At 49.6% G+C, this 21,040-nt stretch overlaps 8 protein-coding genes across 8 annotated transcripts; 3 read left to right on the forward strand and 5 right to left on the reverse strand.

The window, feature by feature from the left end:
• Positions 1–705: 705 nt before the first annotated feature.
• F5J12DRAFT_962914 (uncharacterized protein) lies at positions 706–2,304 on the forward strand (the record flags this gene model as incomplete). The annotated part of the gene is made up of 9 exons (XM_051749962.1): positions 706–1,074; positions 1,130–1,193; positions 1,246–1,331; positions 1,391–1,569; positions 1,623–1,635; positions 1,685–1,817; positions 1,868–2,025; positions 2,075–2,143; positions 2,194–2,304. The coding sequence occupies 9 exons, from the start codon at positions 706–708 to the stop codon at positions 2,302–2,304; spliced, it is 1,182 nt and encodes a 393-aa protein (XP_051595938.1).
• Positions 2,305–3,307: 1,003 nt separating this feature from the next.
• F5J12DRAFT_857953 (cysteine proteinase) lies at positions 3,308–4,907 on the reverse strand. The gene is made up of 8 exons (XM_051746751.1): positions 4,670–4,907; positions 4,571–4,614; positions 4,354–4,513; positions 4,276–4,299; positions 3,972–4,220; positions 3,746–3,907; positions 3,537–3,687; positions 3,308–3,485 (listed from the first exon to the last, which is right to left on the reverse strand). Exons 1-8 carry the CDS (start codon positions 4,758–4,760, stop codon positions 3,446–3,448), a joined length of 921 nt encoding a protein of 306 aa, XP_051595939.1. The 5' UTR covers positions 4,761–4,907; the 3' UTR covers positions 3,308–3,445.
• Positions 4,908–4,955: 48 nt separating this feature from the next.
• Positions 4,956–8,897, reverse strand: F5J12DRAFT_857960 (P-loop containing nucleoside triphosphate hydrolase protein). Its single transcript, XM_051746752.1, has 23 exons — positions 8,802–8,897; positions 8,544–8,740; positions 8,224–8,495; positions 8,080–8,164; positions 7,706–8,028; positions 7,596–7,648; positions 7,517–7,541; positions 7,323–7,462; positions 7,155–7,252; positions 7,081–7,103; positions 6,927–7,028; positions 6,742–6,853; positions 6,637–6,681; positions 6,463–6,579; positions 6,387–6,398; positions 6,154–6,325; positions 5,993–6,095; positions 5,802–5,930; positions 5,708–5,747; positions 5,523–5,656; positions 5,323–5,462; positions 5,171–5,251; positions 4,956–5,103 (listed from the first exon to the last, which is right to left on the reverse strand). The coding sequence occupies exons 3-23, from the start codon at positions 8,401–8,403 to the stop codon at positions 5,031–5,033; spliced, it is 2,187 nt and encodes a 728-aa protein (XP_051595940.1). The 5' UTR covers positions 8,404–8,495; positions 8,544–8,740; positions 8,802–8,897; the 3' UTR covers positions 4,956–5,030.
• Positions 8,898–10,058: 1,161 nt separating this feature from the next.
• On the reverse strand, positions 10,059–11,266 carry F5J12DRAFT_421538 (high mobility group box domain-containing protein). The gene is made up of 6 exons (XM_051739345.1): positions 11,148–11,266; positions 10,849–11,030; positions 10,596–10,743; positions 10,476–10,534; positions 10,360–10,425; positions 10,059–10,308 (listed from the first exon to the last, which is right to left on the reverse strand). The coding sequence occupies exons 2-6, from the start codon at positions 10,870–10,872 to the stop codon at positions 10,249–10,251; spliced, it is 357 nt and encodes a 118-aa protein (XP_051595941.1). The 5' UTR covers positions 10,873–11,030; positions 11,148–11,266; the 3' UTR covers positions 10,059–10,248.
• Position 11,267: 1 nt separating this feature from the next.
• Positions 11,268–12,235, reverse strand: F5J12DRAFT_421517 (uncharacterized protein). Its single transcript, XM_051739344.1, has 4 exons — positions 11,878–12,235; positions 11,664–11,829; positions 11,410–11,613; positions 11,268–11,362 (listed from the first exon to the last, which is right to left on the reverse strand). Exons 1-4 carry the CDS (start codon positions 12,199–12,201, stop codon positions 11,349–11,351), a joined length of 708 nt encoding a protein of 235 aa, XP_051595942.1. The 5' UTR covers positions 12,202–12,235; the 3' UTR covers positions 11,268–11,348.
• A 229-nt stretch (positions 12,236–12,464) lies between these two features.
• Positions 12,465–16,347, forward strand: F5J12DRAFT_907296 (uncharacterized protein; the record flags this gene model as incomplete). Its single annotated transcript, XM_051748910.1, has 14 exons — positions 12,465–12,491; positions 12,558–12,860; positions 12,915–12,936; positions 12,989–13,194; positions 13,260–13,304; positions 13,376–13,505; positions 13,534–13,603; positions 13,659–13,914; positions 13,969–14,438; positions 14,509–14,708; positions 14,768–15,252; positions 15,310–15,425; positions 15,486–16,050; positions 16,114–16,347. 14 exons carry the CDS (start codon positions 12,465–12,467, stop codon positions 16,345–16,347), a joined length of 3,129 nt encoding a protein of 1,042 aa, XP_051595943.1.
• On the reverse strand, positions 16,326–17,744 carry F5J12DRAFT_962932 (S-adenosyl-L-methionine-dependent methyltransferase; the record flags this gene model as incomplete). The annotated part of the gene is made up of 6 exons (XM_051749963.1): positions 16,326–16,503; positions 16,558–16,664; positions 16,725–17,214; positions 17,284–17,420; positions 17,484–17,487; positions 17,554–17,744. The coding sequence occupies 6 exons, from the start codon at positions 17,742–17,744 to the stop codon at positions 16,461–16,463; spliced, it is 972 nt and encodes a 323-aa protein (XP_051595944.1). The 3' UTR covers positions 16,326–16,460.
• Positions 17,745–18,557: 813 nt separating this feature from the next.
• F5J12DRAFT_421737 (kinase-like domain-containing protein) lies at positions 18,558–20,090 on the forward strand. Its single transcript, XM_051739346.1, has 6 exons — positions 18,558–18,902; positions 18,954–19,124; positions 19,178–19,246; positions 19,301–19,504; positions 19,564–19,778; positions 19,827–20,090. Coding segments are annotated over exons 1-6 (837 nt in total). The 5' UTR covers positions 18,558–18,725; the 3' UTR covers positions 19,828–20,090.
• The last annotated feature ends 950 nt before the right edge of the window (positions 20,091–21,040 follow it).

The following is a 21,040-nucleotide window of genomic DNA, read 5'->3' on the forward strand; positions in this document are numbered from 1 at the left end:
TGAAGTGGTTACCGTATCGGTTCGTCACTTGCATATGGCATGTGTTTTGGGTCTTTTTTATACACTGAAAACGATGCAATCTGCAGGTTTCTACGGCGCTGCAAAGACGTCTTCGGTGGCAATTTGGACGATCGGATGTATCCTTGGCAGTCAAGCACATTTCCGATCGCTGGTTGCGGTGGGACAGAGCCCCGGATTCTATAGAACAATGGGTCAAGGGGTTTTTGTAAGGGTGCCAGATCGACAGCAATACGTGATCCGGAGGGTAACGAGGGCATTGGAACTGGCAAGTATTTCCAGTTAGGCAGCATCTTCGTCCAGTGCGACGAAGAGAAGGGAGAGCAACTATACCACATGGACGATGCCCAAACGCTAAGTGAGGTTGACGTTTACTATTAATGTTTAGGAACCAACGAGGACCGTGGCAGCTTCCGATGAGTGCGGTGCATACATTTCCTCAGGGTCTGTAATCCCATACGGAGTTCGAGATGGGATGGTCTGCCCTGCACTGGTCGGTGCAATCTCTGCCACACAATGCGGTGTGTGTATGTGGAAGCATCTTATGTCGTGATATCGGAAATGCGTGGCGTACTCGAGGTCCTTCCACACGATAGGCATATGCGGCTATGTTTTTCCCTTCTGCGTACCAGCCTATAAATCACTCGGGCTGTCAAATTGGTCACTCGTCCTCCCCCCCTGTTTACTATGTCTACTGACATCTTTGACTGTGGTCTACAATTTTACGGTGAAGTCCTTACGTTCGACACCGGACACCCGAAGAAGAAAGCCATTTCGTCTTTTAAACTTGAAGAGCTTGCACTTGAAGACCGCGATCCCGTTCCCCCTTATCCAACTGAACATGAAGCACTGACGACGATCAATGACATCCTCAACTCTCCCCAAGCCAAGTCAGAACTCCGAACGGCGGTCAGAGATCTGGGAGACTCTGCATATTCGATAGAAGTATGCTTCAAGAACATCGCCGAAGGCCTGCAGAAGGCCCTGAGAGGAGTCACTGCAACGCAAGCGCAAGATTTGGAGAGATTCATCGCAGAATGGTCCGTTCATCACAAGGTACGTATGGTGAACCGCTCCGTTGACTTCATGCTTGTCCTACCGTGGTGTACAGACTTACAATACCCTCCTTTGGGAGTCCCGCCGTGTGGCCGGTCATGCCCGTGCGACTGCAAAAGGTGGTTGGGGCGTTTCCCCTGTCCCTCTTTGATATCTTATTTGTCGTACTAGATTTCTCCGACAATTTCTTGACCCTGATGGCCGCAACTGATGTCACACTTGACGAAAAGAAGGAAGAGATCGAGGCGTATCGGCAGGTAACAAGCATGCGCCAGCGTCCATTTTGCGTACCTCACTTATACTCCTCATGATGTAGTACCTGCAGGAAGATGTGAAGAAGTCCGCAAATCTTTCCCAGAGCTTTTACGATCTGCGTGAAGCCGTGAAGCAGTTTCAGGACGATTTGATGGGCTTGCTGTCCTCCGGTCAGGCACTGGAGCAAGAAGTCCAAGAGATAATGGCGAACATCGACAAACTTACACGGGAGATCTCCGAGTTCGTCTCTCCGTGAAATTCGTGTGACTGATCGGACTGATTTTCCATGCCAGACTCACGAAGAAGGTCTATTACATTGCCTGCTGCGAAGGAAACAACGCTGACCTCGTTCAAGGCTTTCCTCAGTTCCAATTCCAAGGCAGGCCTCAGCATAGCCGGAGCAGGCGTCCTTGCACTCAGTGTAATCTGCCCCCCTCTATTTAATAAACAACGCGAGGGAATAGCTTCCGATGTCCGGGACGTGAACGGTATGTCTTCTACTTGCAGCGGTCCGTCACTTCACAGAATCCTGCTATAGCGAAAAAAGAGGAGTTGAAGCTGCAGCAAGAGCTACTCGTGGAACGGCAAAGTTCCTTGGAGGGAATGCGTAAAGCCCGCACTATCCTTGACCCTCTGAAATCCGACATGGAGCTGATCAAGGAAAAGCTGGTAGTGTTTGGAAAAATTTGGCAGCTCGTGGGTGCCCTCTGATCGTACGGCGACGTTCGGCTCATTGCATGGACAGATCCATGCGGACATCAATGCAATCGAAACTGACCTTACATCTGCAACGAAAGGTGCTCGTGTCAGATTGGTTTGTATCGTCGTCGTCGCAGAGGATGCTGGCTAACTTGCCATCTACAGTTCCGCATCCGACTGAAGACGATGTCATCCACATATACGGCACTTGCGGACGCTCTTTACGAGTTTGAGACCAATGTTCATGTCCAGAATGTTACCGTGCTCGGTGACTAACTGTCCTTCACAATTTGTAGTCTGTGTGACGGGTGTCACTTGTAAATAGCTTGAGCGAGTCAATATACACCGGGCCGTGCCCGTCATTGTTATCGGTACCACGGTTGATCGATGATCGTCAATGGGACTCAGATCTCTCGTCGCTGGGAAAGAGGGCGCAGACAAACAATAAGCAACATAGCGCATTTGCAAACCAGGTCGGGAGGCTAACGACATGGAAGAGGTCACCGCGCTCCTCGGAATGTTGCACAGTCGAATGCCGGTGCAAATGGGGCACTCGTGAAGATTACATTTACACACCATTCATGTCGATGATATCACAATGTCCCGATCTGTAAACCAGGTCAGCGGCACCGACATACCAACGAGGAAGAGCTTTGCCGACCGGTAGAGCCGCAGCAAAGACTGGCCCCTCGAATCAGGTCCATGATTAAACTCCACTAACTCGACTTTCCCGCCCGTCCAAGTATGCAATCTGCATGCGAACCTGATGGGCACGAGAAAGAGCAGCTATTTGAACATGATCTTCGCCCAAAAATGTGTCCAATAACAATAAAGATTACGGTACAACGTTCAAGACACCTACTTGCTGTTCCGGTCTCAGTGGTCTGTTCATGAAAGAAAGGTGTTGATTCCGCCTTGACGCTTCCATATTCATAGCAACGATGATCAGGATGATGATAGCAGGACAAGTATGCGGAAACGATGATCCTCTAGTTGTCTCTGCCAATGATGGATCAGTTCGGCATAGGGAGCGTTTTCGGTGCCTGAGGTTTCGATATGCGCTGCGTGATAGCGGAAACCCCCGGAGATCAATATCTTCACTGCGACATACCCAACGTACCATACTTGTGTGAGTGCCCGTGGAACGACCTGCATTAGCAAGCTCAAGTAGGTGGTAAAAGTCATCCTACCTCAACATCCGCCAGCGCAGATCGGAGGAAACACTGAATCTGGACGTCAGTGTGCATTGACTCACGTTCTGCTTGCACTGTCTTCCAATGGTTCAAAAACAGGGCGATCGGAAATTTCTTCGCCACCCACGAAATCATATCGATGAATGTGCGAATACCACACTCGCCAGAATCTTACATTGTCAAAAGCCCAAGAAGGAAGTATGGTACAAGTGACGCAATCGCAATTACACACCATTCTTGTCGATGATATCGTAATGACCAGGTCTATAAGCCAGGTCAGCAACAAGGACATACCAAATAGGAAGAATTGCGAACCGGTACAGCAGCAGCAAAGGCTGGCCCCTCGAATCAGGTCCTTGGTTAAACTCCACGAACTCGACTTTCCCGTCCGAGCTACGCCCGTCCAAGTACGCAATCTGGATGCGAACCTGAAGCGCGCGAGAAAGAGCAGCTATCTGAACGTAATCTTATCCCCAATATGAGTCCGACAGATATGAAGAGTGCAATGCGACGTTTCACAATACCTGCTTCCTTGCCCATCGGATCGACGCAATGCAGGCAAAATTCGGTTACCGTCATTTTCATCCCGGTGTCCGGGTGCATGATGAATCCCTCAAATTCCTCCGGTGCTGTACGAATCTGGGCAGAAGTCAAAAGACGCAGATACATCACGATATACTGGGGAGCTGTTTCCAATTCAAATGAGAAATTCTATCCAGAAAGAGTAAGTCGATTAATTGCAATACTCACTTTGTGTACCCTCAGAATCCTGGAAAGTCTCTAACAGACCAGCTGATGTGAGGAGATCACCAGATTGGCTGATGATACGTTTGATCAAGTCTGTGAACACGCCGTAGGGCAGATCATAGACAATTTCCTGAAAACCGGCATCCTTCATTAACTTCTCCTTTTGAGATTCGAGGCCGGATAAAGCGGTTACGACAGCCAATTCAGGTTCTTCCGCACGGATGAGCTGTTCGATGTATGCAAATGCAAGTGCTGAAGAACTATGCCACATCAGAAGGGGTCTACTCATTGCATCGGAACACTTCACATCGATAGAAACAATCCCCATCGCCTGGGAATTGTTGTAAGATTAAGTAAAGAAGGACGGGAAGAGAGGACAACTTACCTCTGGTTCGAATTATACTGGTAAAACCTTGACGAACGAGATCGTCGATCTGCGCCACAAACGACGAAGAGCCATTCTCATACTCCGCCCGTAGCGTTGAAATCGGGGCCGGCTCCGACATCAACGGTTGCTCGCTAGGTATACTCTCTTCTAAAAGCTTCTATAACACCATAGCTCGCACTGGATGAATAGAACACTGGACTGATCGGATACTCGCCTGATTCATTGCATACAGCTGTGCTCTTGGAAGGTCCTTTATCTCTGCGTGGGCAAGGTGAACAGGGAACAATGATGATATGGTACATCGTTTCCTCACCCATGTCATCTGGGAGTATAGGATAACCGCTCAGGAAAGGTGCCTGCTGAACCATCGTTGCGTTGCCTTCCTGGAGCAAAACCGCTACCATTTATCAAAATATGTGGCGTCAGGCGGCAAAAGTAGCAGAAGGAAGGAAGGCTGACAATCAGAGGGTGGTGGGTTTGCATTGGCATTGTTGTCGATGGAAGACATGGGCGTCCTTTCGGACATGGTGCAATAGAGAGATGGTGTTCGGCAATGAGTGGCAAGTTGTTGATCAGAGGTCGCCACCGACATACCAAATCGGGACAACAGCCAATTAATAAATGCGAGTGTACAACATCCGGAGATACAGTACGGTACACCAAGACTAACTATACTATGAATGATGTCGTGCTTGTTCATCAAGCTTCGCGATCACCTCTTGCTGCTCTTCACCACTCATCCGACCACTTTACACGAGAAGATCAGTCAAAAACAACAAAACAGGTGGTAACCACCACTAGAAGTTGAACTCACAAAGACTGCGCAAACGTCGGTAAATGCGCAGGACTCTGGATCATCCCAAGCTCGATCAGAGCTCGCTGTCTCGAAACAAGCCTGGATCAGATGTAAGTGACTGGGTTCATAACACGAACACGGATACCTAAAAATAAAAACAAAAAACTCACAGTGTTTGCGGGCTCGCAGGTGCTTTATGGTGTTTCCGCTTCGGTGGCCATTGCTCCTCCGGCGTCTTAGACCTACTAGCAGGTTCCGATTCCCCAGCATGCTTGCGTTTCCTCGCAGCGGCTTTCCGTTCTTTATGTCTCTGTGCACGTCGTGTCAGCAGCGATGATATCCGATATCAAAGTAAAATATAACGCCTTACCCGAAGCGCATCACGCGAACGTTCTTCCTCGATACGGCTCGGCTGAAGAATATCATCGTTTCGATGACTATATCTCACGCCAATTTCACCCAGAGTTTTCTGGACGTCGTTCTCTTCGGCGAGGTCGGGAGGTTCTGTGAAAGCAGCAGTGTAATGGATCTTAATAAGAAGCTGTTCTTACTTACCATCATCAAAAAGGAGAGCGCTCAGTCCTCGCAAATCAGCCTGTAATACGAGCTCAAGGCATGTTTTCATCCGCTTCATTACAAAGTGGCTCACCTCTTCCTTCCCACCCTTCACGTCCGCTTCGTGAATCCAATCATCGGCCTTCAACTTAGCCCGCCTCTTATTTTTACCATGGAGATGAGCCAAAGCCCAATCAAGCTCTACGATAGAAGCTCTCTCGATCTGAGGGGATGTCAATTCACGCTCCACACGCAACCCCAATACAACAAATAAGATGCACTCACAGCAACTTTGGTAGCAAGCGTATCTTCATGGAGCTTGAATATATTCTTAATCCCGAACAGCTCGCCTTGTCTACTGGTGTCGCCTTGCACGCCGTCGAAATACCTTCATCTCGACATCAACATCTGGCTACTACACATTCCAATTGGAGAGGTAAACCAACCTCGTTTGAATGCTAGCTTGATACCCAATAGCCATCTGCTGTTGTTTATACACTTGACGTGCATAGATCAGTTCCTCGATCGACCCAGCTCCCAGTAGTCTGTATACAGACACGTCACGACGTTGACCGAATCGGTATGCTCTGTCCATGGCCTGCAAATCATGGGCAGGGTCTACAAAGACCATCATGACATCAGCAACCGAGCCCGATATGTCAATCATAGTAACACTCACTCCAGTTAGGGTCTGTCGTGAGTCCAGTTCATATGTGGTCAGCCTCCCAAACACATGAAAATCGCAGTGCACGTACCAAAGATGACGACTTTGTTAGCTCCAGTCAAATTCAAACCGGTCCCTCCAGCAAGCGTTGAAATCAAGAAGACAAATACATCGGGATTTCGGTGGAACTCGTCGATCATAGGCATTCCTTGATACGAAAGTGAGCTTATCGTGACAAAGGAACGCGACTAAACGACCCGCTCACGATCTGCCTGCTTCGTGGACCCGTCGAATTTTAGGAAGCCGTAACCTAGATGGGAAATAGATCAACATCGCCCTCAAGAGCAGATACACAAGATCGGTATCGCACCACTCTTGCCAAGATGGAACTCTAGCATCTCCAAGAGCTTGACAGACTTCGTGAACAAGAGAACCTTGTTAGATCGGTCTCTCCGCCAGTCTCGAAGAAGCATGTCCAGAACCTAAGGGGGGAAGGGGAATTGCTCTGAGCATCGAATCCAAGGAAGTAAGGACACACATAGCAAAACAACGTACGGCCCATTTTCCACAATACTGAGGTTGCATGATGGCGGTTCCGTATTTCGGAACGGGTTCGCCTGCAAAAACATACTCTGCAAGCTCGCGATGTCGAACGGTCTTCATCCTATGTTGTCAACGGACTGTCTATGAGATCATACTCAGCATTCACCTGCTCTGGGGTATCACTCGGGGCTACGCAATACGGTGGGTCATTACAGCATCGAAAAGAAATGAATGAGTTACCTGGAAGAATCAATCCTAGATGGTTTGAGATCTTGATGAGTATCGACATGTGCTTGAGTACGTCTCCTTTTTCGAAGGGGTGACAACAATCTTTGCGCCTAACACACCAAACATCAAGACTCGCCGCATCGCATAGTCTCAAAAGTCAAACCAAAACAAGACACGTACTTCTTCTTCGATCCACACTCGCATTGCTCGTCTTTACGCATGAGGTTCTGGACCGGATCAATCGACAAGATACGTTTATAAACCTTGATCTGTGTAGGAGTTAGCGGACAGAAGACCACTTCGTCAATTTTGGTGGGCAACTGTGGGAGATCACGGTTAACGATTTGCTACGATTACAAACGAATACAACAAACTTGATGTTTTATGATATCCTTTGTCCTGAAAAACAGAGTAAAAATGACAGTACTAGAACCCAATCGTGTAAAAACTCGCCTTCGCTTGAAGAACTTGGGAAGTAACTTATCCCTGACGATCATCGCAACCGCCTACAAATACTGATCAGGCATACAATCACCCAGCAAAATCAACGAAGAACGACATACCAACGCCTTGGTCCTCTCTTCCTCCGTCGCCTTCATCGACTGCCCAATAGTCAATGGCTTGACCACATACCCCTTCCACTGCTTACTCGTCCCCAACTTTCCGGGATTCGTCCAGTCGAGGATCGTCCACAGCTCATTGTACGAATTCTGAATGGCCGTCCCTGTCAACCCGAACCGTCTCATACATGCAAAGCGATTGTATGCCTCGGTTATTTTCGATCGAGGGTTTTTGACACGGTGAACTTCGTCCACGATGATCGTTGACCATGCTAGATCCTCTAGAAGGGTAATATCTCGCCTCGCGAGGTCAAACGATGTGATCACTACCACCGATAAGCAAGGGAAATGGTACCATAAAAAGATATGGGACATACCTACGTCCAGTCTACCCATCTTAAAATCGATGAGGACATCCTCTCTCTGGGATCCCGTATACACCCTAACCTCGAAGTATCCCCACTTCAGTCACCAATCAGCTTAAACAATATTTGCACAAAACAAGAGGAGAACGCACATACCGTTTGGAATTCGCGTTCCCAGTTGGGCACGACGGACGACGGCGCGATGATGAGACATGTCGGCCACGTAGCATCCGCGGGAGGAAGCGTTCGTCGCTCTGCCCACTCCGGACGGTCTTGAAGTTGGGAGACATGTTTTCGCCTCCGACCGATATCTCTTGCATCACCGTATTTCTTCATGATCGCAGAAAGGAATGATATGACTTGTATTGTTTTCCCTTTAAAACTCGATCGTTGGCCGTGAGTAGACGCCCCTGCCAAGGAAGCTCACCCTAGTGGGACAACGTGAGCTCAATCAAAACGATAAGAAGAGGGCGTACGAGACCCATATCGTCCCCGAGAAGGCCACCCCTCCCTTGATCATACAACTCCCAAAAGAAAGCGTACACCATCCCGTTGATACTCGCGCAAATAAGTATTGATGGCTGCGGGAACCATAATCCCTTTGGCGAGTACGAGGGGACCCAGGTGGTACTTGGTCCGGACCTAGCGGGAAGCCTGGTCGTGGCGAAAATGACTGTCAGTAAGGAGGTCAGATATACTGTAATCATAATGTAGGCATTTGAAGTAAGGTATACTGGAATAGCCACTAAATCGGCTTCGTCTTCCGATTCCGTCTCTGAGTCATCGGCTATGAACGATAGAATTCTCGCGTAAAAAGATTGGAATGTGAGGGTGCTCAAAAAATCCTCACCGTCCTTTGCAGGAGACGCCTGTACCGGCTCCGCTTCTGACTCTGACTCCGTCTCCGAATCATCTAACACATACTATCGAGCTGTCCCGCACGATACACGTTCCAAGTGACCTACCTTGTAGTGTTTTGAGCCGCTTTGCCGGTGGCAACGCCTGCAGTGGAAATGGAGACTTCCGCTTTCCGGGTCTAGTAGTAGGTTCTTCGTCCGACTCGGACTCTGTTTCTGAGTCATCCATGGCGGGTCCACCGGAACTCGGCCGTGTAGAGACTGCTTCTTCCATCCGGTCACTTATAAATGGCATCAGTATCTGGGGTAGAATGGGTTCTTCTCGCGCTGAAACATCATTATCTGAACCATCGTCCACATGGTCTTCGGTGACCTCGACATCTTGCTCGTCCTCCTCCGACGCTGAATGGAGATCCAAATCGACACCTAAACGAGAATAGCGACTTGATCAGCTCGCGACTTGCCTCGTCCCGACCTAACAGCTTACCGAAATACTCGAGCAGAGGATTTCCCTTCGCAGCATTTCGCTCCCGCGACCTCTGCTCTATATGCCACTTGTCAACAGGGTCTGCGCGACACGAAATCAAATACCCACTCGGCGACCCGACGTCGCTCTGCACTACACCCCCCCGCCGACGCGAGTTCCGCCGGGATAGGGGAACATCGGACTCGGAATCATTTGCAGACTTCCTACCGCGCTTCTTCGTCTTCTTCTCGTATACGAATGTTCCAGCATTGAATTCCGGGTCCGAGTCTGGGTCTTTGGTGCGAAGCGTATCACGAGTCAGGCTGAATTGGCCAGGGGGACCATTGCTCGTGGCGTACCTAATGGTGCAGGTATGGAATGCGAATGTCCTGCCAACAAAGAGGGTTACACGGTCTATCCTTATGATTAGAATGCTCACTTTGCTCGTAGGCTGATACTCTGGCTCTCTGAAGTGCCATGACAGTATACGCTCAAGCGACACGACACAGGGGCGAATCACCTAAGCACTGATCACGTGTGCGATAACGTGGTATGTGGATGGCCAAGTCGACCGACCGTGGAACAATACAGTCATTTTTGATGCGTATATACGGACAACAGCACGGACCAACAGTACGAATACGACAGTGAAGGATAGGATAGCACACATAAGGGAAAAAAAGGGGGATAGAGAGAGAGAGGGGAGGGAGCACAGAATAACGTCCAGCCGACGAGGAGCTTCGATCGTCACACGCCTCGCATAGAACAGGTAGGGTAAGTGGGGGGTGGACATACAAACACCAGGAGCGTCTGGAAAGGGGAAAGCATGTCGTACACCAAAATAACTTGATGGTGTGATTACTCGTCGTCTTCGTCCCCTACGTCCTCACCACAGCTCTCTTTGCCAGATTTGCCGCCCTGAAGAAGTGGTGAGCACAGGGTATGCAGAAAGAAGGAAGGGGGGCATACGGTAGCCAACGATGCCTTTTCTTCCTCGGCCCGTGCCTTGTCTTTGGCAGCCATCTCAACGTAAGGCTAACGAGGCGTCATCAGCATCATCCCCAGCCAAGACGAAGCCCACGCACCTTCCTCTCATCGTCGCTTAGTTCTTTCCATTTGGCACCGAGGAGCTTGCCGACCTCACCTGCAGGGGAGGGATCCGTTGAGCTGAAACGTGGATGATGTGAAGCGATGCCTCCACTTACCGAAGCCGGCGTCGGGGTTCTCAGTCTTGATTCGTTCTCTCCAGTCTTGACTGAAGAACATGTATGCGGAGAGAGCCCGCTTAGGGCCCCCCTTGGCCTTGGACTTGGAGCCCTTTGCTTTGGCCTCGCCCTTTTCGGCAGCCTTGCGCTGTTGAAAAAGTAAGCATCCATGCGTCGAGATGGCCAGAGTCGAAGAAAAAAACGGAAAAGTGTGTATATGCGTGGGTGGTGTGGTGGTGTGGAGTGTACACACCTTTGGTTTCGCTTCCTTTGGCATCTGGAATGGAAGAGATAGGATCAGATGAGCATTGGACACGTCACGGACACGTGAAACGATGTAGAAACAAAGTGGGGACTCGATGGACACGGGTAGGACGCGTTGTGGAGGGACGCGTTGGCAGCCAAACAAACAAGGTCAGCCAAGTGTGCAGAGTGCTTTTTTCGTGCGTCAACAGCAGTGAGCGACGACAGACGACGACAGGGCGATAGGAATGCATCGGCAGTGTCGAGCACGACGATCTACGAGTATGTAGAATAAAAAGAGACACACACCTTGAGCGTCGGTTGCAGCGGGGGTCAGACGGAAGAGGGCGCGGATGGATTTATGCGGGGGCACCACTGTTGGCTTGTGAGGGGGCGTTTGGCGGGTGGGAGCTCCCCTCGTATAAGGCCTCTCTCACTTTCCAACCGTGTGAATCGTACACTAAGCAGCTTTCCCACCACTCAACAAACACATCATTACATAATCACATATTATATAACAGCATCTAATCCAGAGTAAGACAAAACTGGAGAACAGATACGAAGAGCTCACCAGGAAGACACAGCTGGGCAAGTCCCAGGTCGTCCAGTCGCGTCATCTTCAGCAGCAGTCCCAGGCCCTCGTCACCGATGCCGACACCGGGTTCATTCAACAACTCCCACGTGACATCATCCATCTCCTCTGCGACGCGTCCCCATGTCGTCTTGATCGCTCCAGGATGATTAAACGACGCCATAATGAAACAGAGCGGAGAACCTGCAGGACATACATGATATGACTCCAACACCCAGATTATTGGCACTTACACAGACCGGAGATGACCTGCTCTCGAGCTAGGTATGGCGATCGGGGTTCCAGAGTGAATTCCGAACTGTCCTGAATCAGATCCGGAAGGACGTCCCCTAGATTGTACAACCGTCGACACGAAGGGCATACCCGCCCCTTTGCTCGACTCTTGTTGTACCATAGAATCTAATGCAGACGTCAACCCATTACCATGCACCCAGGCAATACACATACGACAGCGGTGTCTTCAGGAAGTACCGTGCACAACATCTGCAGTATCTCTTCCTGCGCGAATTCTGCACATAAAGGGTCATTTAAAGACGGTGGTTGGGCAAAAAAGGACGATAAGAATTCTCTTGCACTGCGAACTCGAGGTCCAGTACCAGGATCGTATATATTGGGCGTAGCTGGTAGCGATTCGCCGTGGTCATCACAGTCAAAACATGGTGTATCGGGTTCTGTGACCGGTGGTGGTGATGACTTCTGTAGCGGCACGAGTGCCTTCTCGCGTTTAGCCAGCTGCTTTTTCTTCTTCTTGATATTGCAAGGACCCGGCATCTGACCTCAAAAGAAAGGAGCTAGACTATGTCACGTGTGACATGTCGTGTTGCGTGACACTCATTTGGAACTGTTTGTATCCGGTCTCTCATCAAGTTACCGGAGGCCATTTCCCCTCTCTGACTCGTAGAAAAACTCGGAACTGATTATCTTTTTTGGCAGCCAAGATTGCAGCCCAACTGTTGCGACGCCCGTCACTTATTCGCCCACCCTGGCGTTGTAAAATATCTGTACATTGTTGTCGCACCTTATCGAACTTGAAGATGGCTAATACGATAGAACTGGCACAGGTACGACATCCGATCTACCATCTCTCTCTCTCTCTCTCCTCGACTCAACCACGACATAAAAATTAGACAGGCAAAAGAGACTACTTGATATCCCTGGAGAAGAAATACCAAGCACGATGGAGAGAAGAACGCCTGTTCGAGACCGACGCGCCCTCGACAGAGGAGCTGCACGGTCTGTCTGCATCTGAGATCAGCGAAAAGCATCCAAAGTGGTTCGGCAACTTTCCATACCCGTACATGAACGGAGCCTTGCACTTGGGTCATGCCTTCACCATCTCGAAAATCGAGTTTTCCGCAGGATACCAGCGTTTGTTGGGAAAGCGCGTTCTCTTTCCCCATGGTTTGCATGCAACGGGAATGCCCATCAAGGTGTGTTTTCTGTCTAGTCTCTCTCTGTGGTCTGCTAATATATCCGTCTCGCAGGCAGCGGCAGACAAGGTACAACGTGAACTGGAAATGTTTCGGTGAAAATTTCGAACGCTACGACGAAACCGCAGGAGCAGAAAAACCAAAACCAACAGAAAACGGCTCAGCAGCCTCCACCCCTGCCGTCGGTAAAGCAACTAAAGGAAAAGTCGCAGCCAAAGCCACCGGTCTGACCTATCAATTCCAAATCATGGAGTCGATGGGCATTCCTCGATCAGAAGTCAAAAAGTTCGCCGATCCCCGTTACTGGCTGTCTTACTTCCCTCCGATCTGTGTCGTATGTTTTTGTTATTCTACTTGACATCGAGGATTTCCTCACTTTCCATACCCCCCCCCCCCCAGAACGACAACAATGCCATGGGCAACCGGATAGACTTGGAGACGCTCGTTTCTGACCGACCGATCTGAACCCCTACTACGATTCCTTCGTCCGATGGCAAATGAACAAACTGCACCAGCTGGGAAAAATCAAATTCGGTGAACGATATACCATTTACAGTCCTAAAGACGGTCAACCATGCATGGATCACGATCGCTCCGATGGTGAAGGCGTTGGTCCCCAGGAATATTTGGCGTTGAGAATGGAAGGTCGTCGAGTGGAGCCCGGCTGCAAAAGAGGCCATCGAAGGCAAAGTTGGCGGAAGAAAAGTGTACTTGGTTCCAGCTACGCTACGACCGGAGACGATGTACGTCGCCTTGAGATGCAGATCGACGTTCGCGCTTGCTGATGACTTTGTCCAGGTACGGCCAGACCAATTGCTTTGTGGGTCCAAACATCAAATATGGCGTCTTCGCCATCAACGACACTGAAGCCTACGTTTGCACTTATCGTGCAGCCCGCAACATGACGTTCCAGGGAGTCTTCCCCGTGCGCGGTGACATTCCGCAGTTGGTGGAAATTGTTGGCTCGACCTTGGTTGGAACGAAAATCAAAGCGCCCTTGGGTGTGATTCCTGAGGTATATGTGCTGCCCATGGAGAACGTCAAGGATACCAAGGTAACGACCATCCGTATCACAATTGAACCCCGCTGATGGATGGATGTGCTACAGGGCACTGGCGTTGTCACCTCCGTGCCCTCCGACTCTCCCGACGACTACACCACCACCTCCGACCTACGCAAGAAAGCCGAATTCTACAAAGTCGACCCCAGATGGCTGGACTTCGAACCCATACCAGTCTTGAAGACCGACAAATACGGAGACCTGACTGCAGTAGCGGTTTGCAAGGAACTAAAGATCCAGTCGCAAAAGGACATCAAGCAGCTGACCGAAGCCAAGGAAATCGCGTATAAGGAAGGCTTCTATAATGGTACCATGGTCATTGGAGACTTCAAGGGCGAGTCAGTTCAGGAAGCGAAACCTAAAGTGCGAGCACAGCTGATCCAGATGGGCTTGGCATTCCCGTATGCGGAGCCTGAGAGTATGGTTATCTCTCGTAGCGCAGACGAGTGTGTGGTCGCGCTGATGGACCAGTGGTATCTGGATTACGGTGAACCCGTATGGAGAGCACAAGCGGAGAAGTGAGTTACCCTTTTTTGTTGTTGTTCGCGTGTTTAATCGATGACTCATCATGCATCGGTCAATCAACAGGCTACTGGCTAAGATGAACACGTGGGGATCGGAGACCCGTAATCTGTTCGAGGCAACTTTGGCGTGGTTGAATCAATGGGCATGTGCTCGGACATATGGACTGGGTTCGAAAATGCCATGGGACCCCCAATTTTTGGTCGAGAGTTTGAGTGACTCGACGATCTACATGGCTTATTATACTGTTTCGCACTTGTTGCACGGTAAGCATCAAGATCCAATTTTTACGTTATGCCTTCCTTACGATCATATGTCCCCACAGGTGGAGACGTCACCGGCCACACCATCGGTCCTCTGGGCGTAACCCCAGAACAGATGACTGACGAAGCATGGGAATACATCTTCTGCAATGGACCATGGCCTAACCCAGAACCCTTTCCCAAAGAGAAAGCCGATACCATGAAACATGAATACAACTACTTCTACCCCTTCGACATGCGTTCTTCAGGAAAAGACTTGGTGCAGAACAACCTGACGTTCTTGCTGTACAACCACGTCGCGATTTTCCCCGAGGATAAATGGCCTTTGGGCATTCGGACGAATGGTCATTTGATGATCAACGGTCAGAAGATGTCGAAGAGTAAGGGGAACTCGATGACGCTGAGAGATGGTATCGAGAAGTTCGGCGCCGACGCGATGCGGTTGACGTTGGCAGATGCTGGTGATGGTGTTGAGGATGCCAACTTTGACGAGAAGACTGCTAATGCGAATATCTTGCGTTTGCATACTTTGTTGGGTTGGTGCGAGGTCAGTTAGGATTTTAGCTCTCGTGGAGTACGCTCATCGACTGGGTTTGCTTTCTAGGAGATGTTGAAGGACGATTCAAACTTGAGACATGGAGCCAAGTCTTCGTACCATGATCGTGTCTTCGAGGAGGAAATCATCGACTTGATCAACATCACCAAAACACATTACGATGCGTACGCCTGTTCTTTAATTCGGTTCTAACGCGTCGGAACCATCTCACGTTTATCTACCAGAACCGCCTTCAAAGATGCTCTGAAATACGGCTTCTACGAACTACAAAACATCCGTGATTGGTATCGCGAAGTGACTTCCGACGTCGGCATGCACGCCGACCTGGTCAAATACTGGATCCGCGTGTCTGCGTTGCTGGTGACCCCCATCGCACCTCACTTTGCGGAACACATATGGACTGAGTTCCTGAGGGAACCCAAATCTATCCAGTTGGCTCTGTGGCCTGATCCAGGTCGCCCAGCCGACCGCGCAGTCATCGAAGCAGGCGTCTACATGCGCGGCACATTGAAGATGATTCGGGACGCCGAAACGACGCTGTTGAAGAAGATGCAAAAGGGAAAGAAGGGCAAAGGGGACGGACCGTCGTTCGATCCTAAACTTCCCAAGAGCGTTCGTATTTATGTCGCTTCGCGATTCCCGGAGTGGCAAGATGTTTGTGTGCAAGCGATCAAAGACTCGTATTCGGTGGAGACGGATAAAGTGGACGATGTTAAAGTCAGAACTATCCTGACGGAGAACGGAATGATCAAAGATAAGCGTGCGATGCCATTCGTCCAGGCTTTCAAGGTACATATACTCTTCCGATATGGACGTATATGTGGACTCATCCAAATACTATTTATCACACAGAAACGAATGTCCGAGATTGGTGCTACCAACGCGTTCCGACGGACCTTGCCATTCTCAGAGTCACAGATCTTGGCTGAATTCTTGTCTTACCTGAAGAAATCTTTGAATCTAGTGGATGCGGAGGTCTTTTCGGTAGAGGAGGCGTTGCAAAGACAAGGTCAACCTGGGTTTACACCTGTTATCATCGAAACATCGGAGCCGGGCAGTCCAGCTTTCGAGTATCGCAATGTATAGAAACGCTCTACATAGATCCTATTGTGCTTACCCCTAATCATTACAATGGAACGGATTCCTTTTTTTGAGGTGGCCGGACAATGTCAGGGACCAGCCTTAACTAGGTAGCGGAATCAAGCAAAGTGGATACCCTCGTCATGAAAAGCAGCCAGCAACCTGTGATGAGACGTTAGATGTACTCGAAAAGGACCCCTCAAAAAATTGACCAACTTCAGCAGATCGTCCACTGTCATCTTCGCCGCTCTCTGGTCTGAATAACCTGTGGAATTGAGAATATTTGCGACCATTTCCTTGATGTTGGCGTCATCTGCGATTATCTGAGAAGGTTATGAGATCCACGAATTTGCCCACTTCTGTTATTCTTTCTACAAGCGTACCTTATTCTGTAATGAACACCACGTCCGCCAGTTTTTTTCGAGCATTTCCATCACGCCTTTAGCCGTAAACGATGCATGCACCGTCTTATTCCTCCGCGAGAACACGATCCGCCCCAGTCCATCGAATTCCTCAAACTTAATGGGTGGCGGTGGATCGAGCGGTGCAATCCTAACCACGGACGATTCTACCTTCGGAGGCGGTCTGAAATTATTTTTGCCGACGTTCATGATCATGTCGACTTTTGAGTATAGCTGCACGTTGGCGGATAGTCGGGACCATAGGTCCGTCCCTGGTCGTGCTACTAATCGCTGTGCGAATTCGCGCTGGAACATGAGAATGGCGACTCGTGGGAGAGGTCGGTGGGAGAGAATGCGGAAGACGAGTGGGGAGGATATCTGGTATGGCGTGTTGGATATACAGACGTCGAAATAAGGCAGCTCCGCTTTGACGAAGTCGCCGATGATGATGTCCAATTTCCGTTGTTCAGGTCTATTACACCACCCTTCAGACCCTGAAAGGTGCAGATATTGGAGGGGAGAACGCACTTTCCCTGGACACGCTTTCGTGACTTCTGCAGCCATTCGGGGATCCATTTCTACGGCGGTAACATGTTTTGCTTTTTCTAGAATTCTGACGGTGAGATTGCCAGTCCCGGGACCAACTTCGAGGACTTTATCCGTTGGGCGGAGGTTTGCCTAGGAGCGAATCACGTTGTCGATTGCAAGAGAACGATGCAAAAGCCATCTCACTTTATCTACGATGCTTGAATGACAAGATCAGTTTGTTTGTTCTTTTCGTTACCATTTCGTCTAACGAAGAAAAGCGTACGTTTGTGCGATTTGAGGATTTTTCAAGATGTGTTGTCCAAATCTCTCCGTATTGAAGATGGGGTTGTGAACGCCGGAGGAGCTATTACTCTCTGCATTGTCGTGGCTCCTTAACGAAGACTGGCCCCTAGCTGCTGATTTTATTGAGGATTGGTGTGTGCGAGAAAAGCGTTCTGAGGTTGCTCTGGGCATCGTCGGTTAGTACTTCAGTGAACAAGTCTACTAGTCGATGGGGCTGCTGTCCAATTTTGGCTGTCCACCCATGTGGGATGTGCGACTCGTCACTCGATAGCATTTTTCCATAGTCAGTAGCCAATTCTGGTTGTTTGCTTAGGAATTTACTCGTGGCCACCGTCATCAAAAAGCTGGACTCGACAGCATTTTATCAGTCCTGTAAACCTACATACTCCGTTCTTCGTGGCTGTCGTGTCTGTGCAGTGACCTAGTATTGATTGACTTCGGACCATCCACAATCCAGTGCATACTACATGCTAGAATTCTCAGCACCAGCGTTCACGTTCAGCAAAAAATGTAGGCGAACAGGAATCACCAAACGCCCTGGTCTGGCCCCAAGTGCCCTCACTTTCCTCTCACGGAGCTCTCCGCTTAGTCAGCGGCCACCCATGGCTGTGGGCACACCACCTTGCAAACTTTCCGGAATAAATTGACTACGTACAGTACGTAGCAATTACAAAGCAGTGCCCCACAATTCCATTCCCCTCCACTGCATCTACTGGGAGCCACAACGTCCCTCATTCACAGGTATGGCGCTCAATGGACATACCCCCGTCCTTGGGGCATCGAATTGCTATTTCTGATACCTCGGTCACTGTATGAAGGCCGCAAGTTAACTCCATGCGCCCGTTTAGCTATGCCAACGGCCTTTCGCCCTGAGATCCCAATTCAGGAGGAGGACTTTGATCCAAGATTTGGCCTACGATGCAACAGACTTCCGAGCTGGATCTTTCCCATGTAGATTAGCCTGAGAAGTTTTCGCTGAGCGAAAGACTCGGGTGCCTCTCGCAGGAAAGTCGGCTGTTGGCCTAGTAACGTCACACAGACCCTCATCCAGTGGTTCAATCCACGACCACGCTCCATCTACCCTCCACAAGATAAATAGTGGAACCGTGCGAGGTGGTAGCTGCTTTTCAACACTCAACGACTGGTTATACGATGTTACGAATCCCTTGGAAACTTGACCTCAACAACCAAGTTGACCGAGATATTTCCCTGGTCCCTCTGCGAGGCACTAGAGCCCTAGTTTACCCAGGTAACCTCCGTTTGTCGGGCAGGAAAGTTGCCATCAAAGTATTTCGTTTCGGTCCTCCCACCAGCGAGCAGGCCCTCAAGGTAAAGGCATTTACTTCGGCAACATTTTGCAAACTCACTATTACTTTGCAGCGTATCTACCGCGAGGTGGCTTTATGGAAGAACCTGCATCACCGAAACATCCTTCCTTTGCTGGGCATGACCACTCAGTTCGACTACACAATTTCACTTGTAAGTGAATGGGCGGCAAAAGGAAACGCATTCGACTATGTGCAGAACCAAGCAGTAGATCCGCGTCCCCTGGTGAGTTGCATTCTGCATGAAATAGTTCCTTGTCTCAGATGTGTGATTGCTAGCTTATAGGCATTGCAAGTGGGCTAGATTACCTCCACGGCCGTAAAATAATCCATGGTGATCTCAGAGGCGTAAGTCGCAATCCGCTGATGCATGACACCTTCCTTGATGCATTTACCATTCAGCACAATGTCATGGTCTCTGAGGACGGTCAGGCTATGATTACCGACTATGGTGTTTCATCCCTAGTCGATGCTGAGTTTGATCAAAACGCCGCCATCTCAGCGCCCGGTGGGCGCAGCATAAGATGGATGGCGCCAGAGAGTATGGAAAGTTACGGAGAAGTCAGCATACAAGGCGATATTTGGACACTTGGCATGACAATATTGGTATGTCCTCATTCGCGCCCCAATTTCTCGGACCTTAAGCTTAGCCGTCCCTGATCCAGGAACTATTCACCAGACAACCGCCTTTCTACTACATTTCTGGACTGCGGGCGGTCATTGGTCGGATTATGGACGGACAGCCAGATAGACCCAGCGGTCCAGCTACATGTTTCCGCATGACTGACACTTGGTGGAATCTATGCTGTCTCTGCTGGGCCCGTGATCCTTGGCAGCGCCCTTCTATGCCGGACATTATCAGAATAATAGAGCGAATGTGGTACGTTCATTTCTGTACCAGTATCCAACATTCTGATGTGCAGTGCAGATTTTCACGATAATCAGAGGCTTTCTTCTAAACATGTTGCCACCGTACTCCGTTTTCCAGGTATACTCTTCTCTTCGCTAGGTGTGTGTTAGCCGTAGTAGCTGTTTCAGCAGGCATAGAGTTTTACGATCGTGGTATGGTTCTTAACATGCTTTTTTTTTTTTCATTTTCAGCTACTTATTGGCATAGCTTTGCATGTATCTCCGTTAAGGCACTTTGACAGGACTTGGTGCTGCAGTTTTAATCGCCACTGGGACACTTGTAGCAGCGTGTTCTGTACCAGTTACGGGAGGTTCGAAAACACGTGTGTTGGTATCTCGAGAACCATGATGGCCTTCAGGCTTCCTTGTAGGTTTGAGTTTTCTTTGCCTACCTGCTTCCACCATTTGTTGCAGTACACATTCCAAAGAAAACGCGATAGGCAGATAATGCGGACTCAGTAAGTGTGTGCAGTACTTCTTGCGGCGGTATTTACTACTGGCCGCTGTCTAAACAGGTCGCTTTGGGTTTCGGTGGAAATACGCTTATCACCACTGGAAGAACCTGGTTGATGATGTGGCCATAGAACGACTAGCGTAATGGTCGAAACCGTTCAGGCGCGTTGAACCGCGCTTGAATCTCACCGGTATTGTGTATGCATGCGCGCTTCTCGGGTCTCGTTGAGAAATGGTAATCGGATTTATGCTTTTGCTGATTGCATTCAGCTCCACTCTGCAGGTATACGGGCCCGGATTGCAGCTCCGCAGAAGCACGCGCTCAGTGAGCTGGCTAACCTGGTAGATGACAATCTTCTCGGGTATTGTTTGAAGTGTTAATTCTCCCAATCATTGGGCGGCGCAAAAGCTGAAACATCGCATCAGTTTAACAACCGGTGGTGCTTGTTAAAATAGCCAAAGTGGGCCTATAACTGCGGTTCCTGGACCTTGCAGAAGAGCGAAGATGGTGAGGCCCCCCCGAGTTCAATTCATATCTGCAACAGCAACCATCAGTTTACAGTAATGACAGTGTAATTGACGAAGCTCAGCTGGACGCGGTTTCATTCGGTACTCGCCACCCGCAGTCAGCAGGGGCGTTACGCTCGTAATAAAGACGAGGGTTCCCATGCGACCACAAATCTCGTACCTTTTTAAGGCCGACGCACACTAGCGCACACGAATAAGACGCTAAAGCCGAAACATCGCGTCAGAGCAGTGGATAACTTAGAATGCTCTCGA

This window comes from Pisolithus orientalis, assembly GCF_024613125.1.
Source record: "Pisolithus orientalis strain OTSU chromosome Unknown F5J12scaffold_45, whole genome shotgun sequence".
NCBI classification, from domain to species: Eukaryota; Fungi; Basidiomycota; class Agaricomycetes; order Boletales; family Pisolithaceae; genus Pisolithus; species Pisolithus orientalis.